Source organism: Nannobrachium achirus (genome assembly GCF_963921795.1).
Source record: "Nannobrachium achirus genome assembly, chromosome: 9".
NCBI lineage: Eukaryota > Metazoa > Chordata > Actinopteri > Myctophiformes > Myctophidae > Nannobrachium > Nannobrachium achirus.
The window spans coordinates 22,604,887-22,617,386 of NC_137818.1; the positions used below are offsets into that span (position 1 = coordinate 22,604,887).

A 12,500-nucleotide genomic window follows, 5' to 3' on the forward strand; every position below is an offset into this window, starting at 1 on the left:
TATACAGTATATAGTCACTGTCGGTAGCGTGTCGCTGTTACTACGTTCATCTTTTCGACACCCGACTCTAACCCTCACCCTAACCTTAACCTCCATGGAGTGAGTCGCTAACCCTCCGGTTGAAATGATGGGCGTTCGGAAAAGCCGTCACTGTCGGGCAGAAACCTCATATCTCCAAGTTTCAAATGTATATGTTTTTTTCGTAAAGTAAAGCCCTGCTTCATCACATAAGACTGTTGCACAAGACTAGTGAAAATAGCAGATTTACAAGCACACAACGCCTCGCGATGCGAGGCGTTGTGTGCTTGTAGATCGGCTATTTTCACTTGTTTAAATCATTTTTTAAATGACATACAAAACGAACGGTTTTGGACATACAAGGTTTTTACCCGACGATGTGTTCATCTAATCCATCTTATCTACTGTTATCTACCCATCCATCCATCAATTCTATCCATAGATCCATCCATCCATCACCCACCCTCCCTCCCTCCAATTCATCAATTTCTCCATACCTTGTTTGAGCATCTTAATGGCCACTCTCTTGTTCTCAGTGGTCCATACGGCCTCCCACACCTCTCCAAAGTGTCCCTCTCCCAGTTTGCGGTGCATTTTGAACTCCTCTCTCGGCCTCTCCCAGGGTTCCATGTCAAACAGCTCCCTCTGCACAGAGACCAAACGGTGTGTTCAGATGTCATCTCAGTGTCAGACTCTTACAACCATTTCTTTTAAATAAAGTGGACTATGACCAGAGGTTCTAAACAAGTGCAGTTCTGCCTATAAAATCCTGAGTGGATTTTTTTGTTGTGTGCTTTATTTATAGATGATGTTAGTACATCTAGGTACCAAAGGCAAAATCCACAAGATAACACAGAACAGGTAAACATCATGAAAACTGTGAGATAATCCAAACAGTAAAATTATTAAACGACAACAAATCAAATTCACTGGTTCTGGCGCTGGTTCAATATTGTTTTACATTTGGCATTGACCATGAAGTCAGAACCCAATATATCAAATCAACACGGTATTCCTCTGTTTCTGTTACACTGTTTGATACTCCTCAATTTCCCCTCAGGGATTAATAAAGTGTATCTCATCTCATCTCATGATACCTCCTTATACAATACATTATGCACATACAGTAGGAGTTAAAATAAGTCAAGCAAGAGTGTAATATATTCACACACACACACGCTCTGGCTCATCCTGATCCTATAAAGCATTTACATCCCGTCGTAACTCAGGCTGACCTCATTAGTATTCTGACTAAACCTTGTTAATATTCCGTTTCATCTCTCTGCTGACTTTCTCCGTTGGGATTAGAACAGGCACGTGCACACATAGACATCAAAGGGGGCTTGAGCCCCTGCCCTTTTATCTGTCTGTAAAAGGTGCCCTCTCCTCTAGACCATGAATGCAGTTTTTACTATGGTGAAAGAAATGCAAAAAAAAGCTCTTGTGAACTTGAATTCAGCATCTTATGTTGAAAGAATTGCCCTCTCTGTGTAGAAATCAAGAATCGAAAATAGCCGACCTCCAAGCTCACAACGCGGCGCGGCGCAACACATTGTAAGCTTGAAACAGTGAAATCTAAATTATTTTCCAACACACCAAGACTGTGAAATTGAATTCTGCAATAAAATGTTAAGAAAAGTCCCTGCTAAAAGGTTGCACAGCTTGAAGACGGCTCCATATCATTTATAACAATTGGGACAGCTTACAAAGCAAAATTCATGACTGGTCATTTTAAAGTGATTCATTTGACAGAGCCGTTTTATTTTTCATCTCATACCGTGTCACAAATATTGTTCTCAGAGCAGTCTTAGCTGCATTGAATTATCACTGGATTTTACCGTCGCCACAGAGGATGGTAATATGCTTTCGCCAAGCATTTAAGGGGTATCCGTTTTGTTTATATAACAACTAAAGCAAAGTGCTGACTAGTGGCATTTAAAAAAAACAAGAAACGTTTTCTGCTGCTAGCCTTTGCAGGGTCTAGTGCACAGTAAATTCCTCTGTGTTCATTATCAATTTGTAACAAATGTACAAATGGACGCTTACGGGTCCATTTGTTTCATTTGTACAATGGCAATGTTAATTTGTTGAGCATATTGCGGTGTAGGACAACTGAGAGAAACAGGAGAAATAGGACAGAGGGGGGTTTTTAGTGGTATTTGATACTAAATGCACAGGAGTATATCTGACATGATATTTTATTCCAGACATTTAGCTGATGCCATTATTCAGAAGGACTTAGTGCTGAGCGAGCAGATTCAGTGTCAGTTAGACAGGGACACAGCAGCAGCAGAGATTGAATCTGGGAACCTGCGTTATGCTGCAGTCATTCTAACCACTATCCCAACCTCCCCAGGGCCACCTACATGTGCACACACACATGTCAAAAGACTGGAGCGCAAAAAACTATGAATGTCTGTGTGCTCGGTATACAGTCAGGTTTTGTGGAGCTGTAGAAGTCTTTTCAAAATGTACAGCAAAACATGAGTGTCCAACAACGCTAGTGTTGGGTATACTAGCGGTTATGTCAACTAGATACAAACATTAATGTCAAATCGCACTCTTTTGGTGGGTGTGCGGAGGCGGTGGGGCAACAGCGACCTGTTTTGACAATAAGCACATTATTCTATAATGTTGATGATTGTACATTTTAAAATACCATGCCTAGTCAATTATATATGCATTTGGGCATATACTACAGTCGATACATTCCCCATGTATCCAATTTTAATTAGTGTCAGACGATAGTCCGAATTTATTCTCTCTTTCCATCTTTGCGGATACACTTTATTTTGCCACAATACTCCTCCCACTGTTTTGGTGGCACGCACTTGGGCCATAGGCCTACTATGTCTATGGGACTCGTCTGCTTGCATTTTGCTAAGAGATAGATTATATTATATTATAGTTTAATTGATATCAATTTATTTGTGAATTAATTTTCTCCATAGACTTGGAAAATGCAAAAATGTTTCTTTTCCCAAATATGGAGATGACAGACATGATGTCTGATGTCATAGACCGCATGAGATTGACACAGTATATCCATATATGGGCATTCCAAGATATGGGCTTAATATTGATGACATCAGGGATCTCCATATATGGGCATAAAAGGGACAAGGACGGAATGGTTAGCACCCCTCAAATAGGGACAGACAGATGGGGAAATAAGGACTGACAGATAGAGATATCCATATATGGGCATTAAAGTGACAAATGGTAAGACAGAATACATTTCCCAGCGATTCCTCTTAACTCGCGTCAGGGCAACCACATAATTTCGCATATTTGCATCTTTCTAGTGTTTGTCAATATTGTTGAATAAGTGTGGGTGAGTGAGTGAATGTATGAATGAACAAATGAATGGATGGATGGATGGATGGATGAAAAAAAAGTTCTCCTGTATGAATAAATGGGAGCTGACATCAAAAACTTTATGTATCAAATTTATTCCTGAACAAAAAATCACAACATGTTCTAATGATTAAGTACTTTTGATATAAAATGAAATAAATAATATGAATGAAATGAATGATTTTCAAGTGAGATCACAACAAGCAATCAACAAGTTAAGACAATGACAAGCCATTGTGATCTGGAAAAACATGAAAGTGTCTTTGCTTACTTTAAATGTTTAGGTTTTTCAAGTATCTCAGTGTATTGTGAATAAGATGTAAATCATCAGATTTACAAAATGACATTCATGTACTATTATTTAACCACTTCTATCCATATTGTAAGCATTTTTTAATTATACTGTAAGTGAAGATAATAAAAAATATCTGAAAATAGCAGATCTTCAAGCTCACTCAATGCTTTGCATAGCGACACGTTGTGAGCTTGTAGGTGTTCTTTTTCAGCTATTCGTCATACAACAATGTGTATAGGGCTTACGTGGTTAAATACGTAGTACAATCTGTATAGTGGCACTAATAGTGGCACTGTATAGTGGAATCAGGTAGTGTTCCTTGCTAGACAAAAGGCTATTGGCTATTTTGCAATAGCTTTAGGAAAAAAGGTTCTACAAGTAGCTAAAAGTGAATTCATATAAATCAAAGCAATCTATAACAAATCTTTGTTCTGGTGATTGGAATAAATAACAATATTCTATATTTAAAAATAAATCATCAAAATCAAAATGATGCATTTAAAACATTAAATTGAAATAAACAGATTCAACAACATTTGTGAAATATAAAAAGTTTGAAATGAAATCAAATGGGATGAATGATCATAGTAACGTATGCACATGTACAGTACTTGCTGTATGGGTATGTGTGCATTTCTATGTTCGCGTACAGTAAGTGTCTGCGTTGTTCATAACGTCAGATGAATGTGTGTGTGTGTGTGTGTGTGTGTGTGTGCGTGCGTGCGTGCGTGCGTGCGTGCGAGCGTAAATGTTTGTGTGTGTGTAAGTGTGTGCATGTATAAGTGCGCTGTGTGCAGTTGTATGGGTTACACTGCACTACTGTATGTATGTATGTGTGTGTAGCGTAATGTAGTGTTGTTGTGGGTGTGAGGTATGTGAATGCATGTGTTTTAGCGAGTAGCTTCAGATTGTGTCCATGGTCACATGGTAACTGAGCCTCACACTTTGGTCTGCAAGGAAGAAGAAAGAAAAAGCCACCAATCACTGAACCAAACACTGAACTCTTCTCTCCAAAGACCACACAATATTATCCTCACTGTTCATTTGTAACGCTGGGGTGTACTGTACAGTACATTTGTACAAACTCTGAGTTACAAATGGATAGATTAACACATAAACACTTTATCACATACACAACATGTATTTGCCCTGGTAGAGGGGGATGATAAAAGAACTGGGAGGGAGATGCCTGATAATTGCTACATAGATCAAAATGCTATTTTCACCCTGTCTTTGTGGCTAAATAAGCCTATGGCCTGGGTATATGATAAAATACCACGAATGCCCGGGAGGTCATCTATAGTATATATATTCATCACATACTCGTGCACTGAACTGTTATCACATGCAACCGTGTGCAGAAGGATATAATTATGTCAATTCTAGCCTCGGGTACCCATGCGTTGTTTTTTATGTCGATTCAAATATGGACAAAACTCTGCTGTCATAGCTGCTGTTGATGGTCTTGACTGGTACTATACAATTTACAGCTTATTATTCAGGCACAAAGGAACCAAAACTAGTCTCCCGTTGCTAGACAATGGGAGATCTCTGCCTAGTGCCTACCGATGCGTCTGGTGACATTAAAATCCAAGCTAGTTGCTAGAGCAACGGCGAAGGGCTGCTAACAAGCCTATGCCTGCCTACTGTTAGGATCCAATGTGGATCTTCTACAGGACCTGAAGAACTCTGACATTTGTTATAATTTCCCATATATCTGAAACTATACCACACTCTTCCTTTCTATTGCAACAAATCAATTACGTGAACAAGTTAGCAACTCAATTAAGATTAATTAAACATTATTTTTACCTCAAATACTTTATGAAACAAAATCGAACTAACATTGTCTCTATAAAAGGGTTCTTCAACAGTGGGTCCGGGACCCTCAGGGGGTCCTCAGAGTTACTACAGGGGGTCCTCCAAATCTTTGTGTGATAGAAACTGCCCCCCCCCCCCTTTTTTTATATTAACCATCCATATTAGCCAGAACTTAGCCAAAAAAAACAGCTCTACAAGCTCACAGAGATAGTTTATTAAGTATTGACGGTTCAAGTGGTTAAATATCTGAAAACACACATTAACATGAATCCAAAATGCACTGATGATCGTGCTGTCAAACGATGAAACTATATGGAATCTATTAACATGTTGTGGGGGTCCCTGCTTCATCTCTCTCTCTCAACTAAGGGGTCCTTGGCCTGAAAACTTTGAAGACCCCTGCTCTATAATATACAATAGAGTGAGCGTGTAAAACTGTACACCAAGTTCAATACTGTACAATGGCTGGCAGAAAGTGGCACTGATCTACATCTAGCTAGCTGCTCACTCACTGAGTCCCTGTGGACAGCAGCATCGCATCTTTGCTAACAGTGATTTTACAAGTTGTACATAAGCCGTCACATTTTCCTCTCATGCTTCATAATTACAGTCCTTTAACAGGTAGGTCTCTACTGTATGCGTTGAAAAAATGCAGTGTTTGGGTCTGCTGCCCACTGAAAACTGAATCCCTTCGGTGTAAAACATAATTAACTACGGTGAGCCCTCGTGCACTATTCTGGGCATGCCATAGTACAGTATGTGAAATGAATATTTGTCAAAAAAATAACATTCTATGTCAAATTAAATAACATAGGATTAGGGCTGTCACGATATGACATTTTACATGACGATTAATTGTCACTCAAATAATTGGCGATTAACGATTTAATTGTGTATTTGTCGTTGATAATTACATTTCTGTTTGGCTTTTAGGCTTTGAAGTTGCATATGGTAGATACTGTATGACACATAACCTAAATATACAAATACATTACTGACATATTTGACAACTTACTACTTAAAAAATAACATTGATAGTGGAAATAGCCGATCTACAAGCTCACAACGCGTCGCATTGTAAGCTTGTAGATCTGCTATTTCCACTATTTCTGACATTTTTCAACATTCACGATTATGACGATTATGACAAAATAATTGCGATAATGTCAAATAATCACGATTAGACGATTATGTAATAATTGTGACAGCCCTACATAGGATAACAGTTGGCAACTTGGCATTTGACCAAAATAGACAAACTTTCTTAAAAAATAGGAGAACATTCTGCAAAAATAAGCAAACGTTCAGCCATAGTAAGAATATAGGATTTAAAGCTATACTGTGTAAGTTGCTCAACTAGTGGTCAGTAGCTCTATAGCAAACCACGGTCGCGTCCGCGTCTTTCGGCCGTTTTTCGCTGCGGACCGGGCCTCACACCCCCGCGTCTGCCTCCACCTCGCCGAGATCTATCTTTAGAGGGGTCCCTGGTTCCAGGCATTCCGGAGAAACAGACTCCTTCACCCGAGTATAGAGACACACCATAGAGTATATAAACAATAGAGAGCGGACCGGCCCCGCCCCCACTATCATTTCAATGCAAGTGCTCAGTGGCGTTTTGAAGCAACGGCTACGTGCTAGCATGTAGCTAATCCAGGTGCATTCTGGGGGAAATTGGCCAGTACCTAGTGGGGCCAAAATGACGTCACGCTGCTCTCCGCTCAGAGGAAGGATTGTCTGGGGGGGGCGGGGCCCAATGCGCGTTTAGGCTGCAGTTCCAACTTTGGCCACCATCGGGGTTGCTTCAAATCTAGCCCTGGGTTCTGGGGGCTTGAGACACACAGACTCCTACATATATGGCCGCCCTATTGTGATAGCGACCCCACTTCAAGATGCGCTGTGATTGGCCGGCAGTGTATAACCCTCCCTGTGATTGGCCGGTAGTGTATGATGACGTAATTTTTCCGCGAAAACCGGGCCCCGGTCAGGATCATAGAAAACATATAAAGAGAAGGCTTTAGAAGCTGAAAATAACGGAGTGGGTGTTCTAAAACTTTATCTGAAAGTTTTTAATCTGAAACACAGAGGATCCATTCTGAAAGAGTTTCACCCCAGGATATAGACCTACATTACAATCCTGAGCTTCTAATCTAGATCATAACAAACAGGTCTCTTCTTGTAAACAAACACTACAGGTATATGAAACGTGTGTGTCCATCCATGTACTATGTTGAATTTATGTTTTACATTAATTCTTGTGTGTTCCTGAGTTCAGGTCACACTCACCACAGTAACCTGTAAGAATCCCTTTAATTACAGTAGAGTAGGCAGGGGCGTCACAAGGGGGGGGGGAGGAAAAGTGGGACTGAGTTACTAGGGCCCAAGGTGGAGGGGCCTTAATATTTTATACTTTAGCTATTGAAAAATAACAGATATACAAGCACCGAATGCAGAGGATTTAGAAGACATTTATAGAATCGGGTCAAAAACATTCAAAGACTTCAAAAGCACAAATATTCACGATTTTTCAAAAATAGCAGATCTACAAGCTCGCTAGTTAAAACACAATATAATGCGTAATAATGCGTTCCTAGTCTAAATGGGTTAAACCCCCTCCCCCTATGAAGAACATTCATGGGGGGCCCGCAGTGAATCCTTGTACCCAGGGCCCAGAATTTGGTGCGACACCCCTGAGATTAGGTCTCCTTTAGGAGTGACAGAGACAGGATTCTTCTCTTTCTTCTACGGTACACTACGAGTCCCTGTGTGTATTAATCCTTGACTTAAAAATACTCCACAGTGGGGGGGCTTCTTCTGCCGCACTGCAGGACCTAGACGTACACTGTCAAATCCTCTGTGATAATTTAACTACAATAGTGTACAAAAATAACCATATGGACCCGAAATACTCAGCATTTTACTGTGTAACACTGAAGGCCCGGTTGTGATGCTTTAGTCACAGTCTCCTGGGGTTTGTTCGTTCTTTGGGAATCTCAGAAAATATTACATTTCTACAGTGGATAATTGTGCAAACATGCACATGTATACCCTCTGGTTATCCTCTGAATTCTGTCTGTTAGTTTTATCATCCATATGAATTAATTATTCTGGTTCTTTTCACAGCTTTAAAAACGGTTATTATTTAATTAATTTCTCTCTTTTATTTTTTTGATCTTCAAATGTTCCATGTAATTAAATTATCTGATTACTTCTGCCCCAAATATGCCGCTTTTAAACTGTAATCCATGAATATAGAGGACAACACATGGCCCATTAAACTGCCACTTCTCTGTAATGTAATGACTCAATTGCTAGGTTGGACTTTTTACGGTTTCGCTCTGCAGGAGTCTAGTTGTCTAGAAGAGGGTCTATCTCTATCTGACTGACTGACTGACTGACTGACTGACTGTCTGTCTGTCTGTGTGTGTGAAGAGATCAGCACCAGAGTTCTTGTGCAGTGACAGAAAGCCACAGATGTACAGCCACTAATTATTACAGCGTGGCTCTGAAGAAGGCAAGCTGTCTATGACAGGATCTGTCAGTGTGTGTGTGTGTGTGTGTGTGTGTGTGTGTGTGTGTGTGTGTGTGTGTGTGTGTGTGTGTGTGTGTGTGTGTGTGTGTGTGTGTGTGTGTGTGTGTGTGTGCGTGCGTGCGCGCGTGCGTGCGTGTGTGTTGAGAACAGTGTCAGTGTCAAGTGCCCTGGTCCCTCAAAATGCGGAGACTCTTATTATCGCAAGATATGGTAGGGGGTCACAAAGCATCACTCTACAATTCAATGTTGCTGCAGAAATACACCACCAACAGTGCCCTGAAACTGTATGGGAAAGAGACATTGGAACTACAGTCACAGAAGAAGAACATGTCAACGTACTATGCAATTCAAAGCACAACATGTCAAGCAATAGTTTCACTAGGTTAATTCAGTTTAGAAAGAATTGTCAACAGAATGTATTGGACCCCTTCTAAACTACACAGCGCAAAGCTTAAGAATGATCCAGGATGCTGGAAGTGTTTGGATGAAGGTAAGCTGACCCATGTCTTATCAGTGCCCCAAGGTACAGGACTTCTGGATAGCAGTACATGATTGTATTCAGAGTAGGGATGTCACCGAATAATCGATTTTCGAATATTCGTTCCATTAATCAATATTCGATTTTAATATTTCATAATCGAAAATCAAAAAAATATTATTATTTTTTTCGTTTTTTTTTTTTTTTTTTTTTTTAATACTATTTTTTGGCTTAGTTAGTTAGTTTCAAACAAAATATAGAATATAGGCTAACAATAGTATTAATGATAATAGTAAATGGCCATTGATTTATTATTCACACCAGCACCAACTGTAAACTGTGTAGAGTGAAGGAGCACAGCAGAGTGGCAGCTGCCTGCTACACACTCCCCTCCTGTCTCAGACACAGGTGTGATTGATTCAGGCTTGATTGTTTGGTACTTGGTGGCCATAATCAAAGAAAAGGGAAAACAGTGCCCTCTGTATTGTAAAGCATCACAGAATCTGTTCTTGAGAGATTAGGTGAACAGTACACTGGCACACTAAAAAGAAAGATGAAGAGTAGTAGTTAGGCTACCAATTACCTGAAGAGCCATGTTGTACATAGGTAAATGTGCATTGAAATCCAGTAAAAAAAAAAAAAAAAAAATTAATAAAAAAATAATAATAATAATTAATTTTCGATTTTCGAATAATATTCGAATATTGCAATAGAATAATCGATTTTGATAAAGGTCCATTTTTGACATCACTAATTCAGAGAATTGTTGATCAAGGCATTCCTTTTCGATATCTGCTTATTTATATTGGCAGATCCCTACACTTTGAAAGACATAACCTCATATACATACATGGAATGGGTCCAAACAGCCATAATGCTGGGTAGGAGACTGCTAGTCCAACTATGGAAGTCCACATACCATCAATTTTAGAGTGGCATAAATTACTAATAAGAACAGCATCATATGAACGGGTATCCTTCTCAATGTAGGGCAGAATGGACCAGTTCCACCTGAAGTGGGACAGATTTATTTATCTATGGCTTGTAATGACAGACTACAGGCTGGCCCCCAATACTGTATCCTTTTATTCTCTGTTGCTGTTGTTTTGTCCCCTTTGTTTATTGTATTGATTGTGCTGTTGTGTAGGTATTTGGTTATTTGTTATGTTGTGTTGTTCTGTGTCAGCCTTGCAGATTGTTGTATTGTAAAATATCTAACAAAATACTAATCACAAAAAAACTATATCGATAGCGAGGTAATAGAAGAATCGTGATATCTGCTTTTGTCCATATTGCCCCGCCCCAGACTGGGCCAACACGCTGGATGTACAAACTGGCTGAGTCATGAGGACACTGCAGCAACTTGAATTGAATCAAACAGAGGAGAGCAATATTCATTTGTTGCCTCTTTGATTAACTAAAGTGCCAGGACAGAAACCTAATGAGAGCAGAGAGAGCGTGAGTCATAATTATGACATGTCCCTGTAAGTAAAACTCAGTCTAATAAACACTCACACTTCACCACACTGTCTGCTCTCCTGTTGGTGCTGTGCTGTGCGTGCGTGCGTGCGTGCGTGCGAGCGTGCGTGCGTGCGTGTGTGTGCATGCCTTGTGCATGTGAGCACAATGCACATTCTACAGTGTGCTAAAGTACATTTACACGCATGTGATTCTCTGTGTGTACGTGCATTTGAGACAGTGGTTGTGACTTGTGAGGGTGCCTGTTTGCGATGTGTGCCCGATATGCAAGGTGACTTCATTCATGTCTGTTGAACATACACACACACATATACCCAGACCAGTGCTGGAGCACACGCAAAGCCCAGCTTTTTGGTATTCTTCATTTCATCACTGTTGGGCTGAAACCTTGAATCTCCTGACTTATATTTCATCTTTTTATAAATGAATGCCCTACTTTGTTGTATGACAGTGTAGCGCAAAAGTAGCAATGATAGATACAAGCTTACAACACGTCGCATCACGATGCGTTGCGAGCTAGTGGCTTTTTACCCTCTCCCCCCCACACACTTGTAAAGCGACTTAGAACTTGGGGTACTCAGAAAAGTGCTATATAAATCACATGTATTATTATTATTATTGAATATTTTGTTTTAAACATTTCGCATGACTATGACCAAAATAGGCACGCCATTTTTAAAGTCTGTGGTGGTCAACTCTGTGGGTTTTTTAAATATTCAACCAAAGAAAAATATTAACAATAGCTTGTGACTAAACAATAACTACTGAAGTTATTATCTACTGAAGCACAAGTGCTTTTTTCTGCAACACAACAATTTTGGACAAGGGTTCTGCTTGACAGATATGATATCTATATATCTGACGTAGTTTTCTGTGTGTGTGTGTTGTGCGTGCCTGCGTGCGTGCGTGCGTGACCCACCTGCTGAGCGCATGGTTCTTCCAGGGCCACCCCCAGGCTGCGGGAGTTCTTCTGGTAGTAGGAGATGAGTTCTCCCAGCGTGGCGAAGGAGATCTTGTCTGAGACAAAGTAGGCCCCGATGGTAGAGCGCTGGATTCTAAAGTGGTACACCTTCCCCTCGCTCCTGGCTGCAGAGGACAGAGGAGAGACCAGACCACCCGTCATTATGACATGCTACAGCAGTGAGCAGTGTTTCTCAAACTTTTAAATTCCAAGGTCTCCCTTAACTCTGACAGCATACAAATGCAACCAAATGGACTGAAACAGGTCCATTTGGTCAGTGTTACAGACTTGTATGGGTCAATAGAGTCCCTAGATTCCACTTCGAGAACCAATGTGCTACAGCACTGGTTCCCAAACACTGGGTTGGGACCCATTTGTGGGTCACAGACCAATTTTTATTGGTCACGACTCGAGTAAAAATACAAGTTTTCTTTCCTACATAAAGATAAATAAATTCAAAAAAAGAAAATATGTAATTTTATACATTTTAAAACAGACAAATAAATCTAAGAAATTCCATAAATAAAGAAATAATATATATAATTAAGAAGTAGTGAAAATA

The 12,500-nt window shown here is 40.0% G+C and overlaps 1 protein-coding gene across 1 annotated transcript in view; it reads right to left on the reverse strand.

Annotated features, from left to right (window-relative positions):
- srms (src-related kinase lacking C-terminal regulatory tyrosine and N-terminal myristylation sites) overlaps window positions 1-12,500 on the reverse strand; it is a gene marked incomplete at both ends in the record, with an annotated part of 23,395 nt that overhangs the window by 5,043 nt on the left and 5,852 nt on the right. Inside the window, 2 exons of the mRNA XM_080733009.1 lie at window positions 516-663; window positions 11,897-12,063. Coding sequence (XP_080589135.1) covers window positions 516-663; window positions 11,897-12,063 — 315 coding nt within the window. The remainder of the gene's footprint in view (window positions 1-515; window positions 664-11,896; window positions 12,064-12,500) is intronic.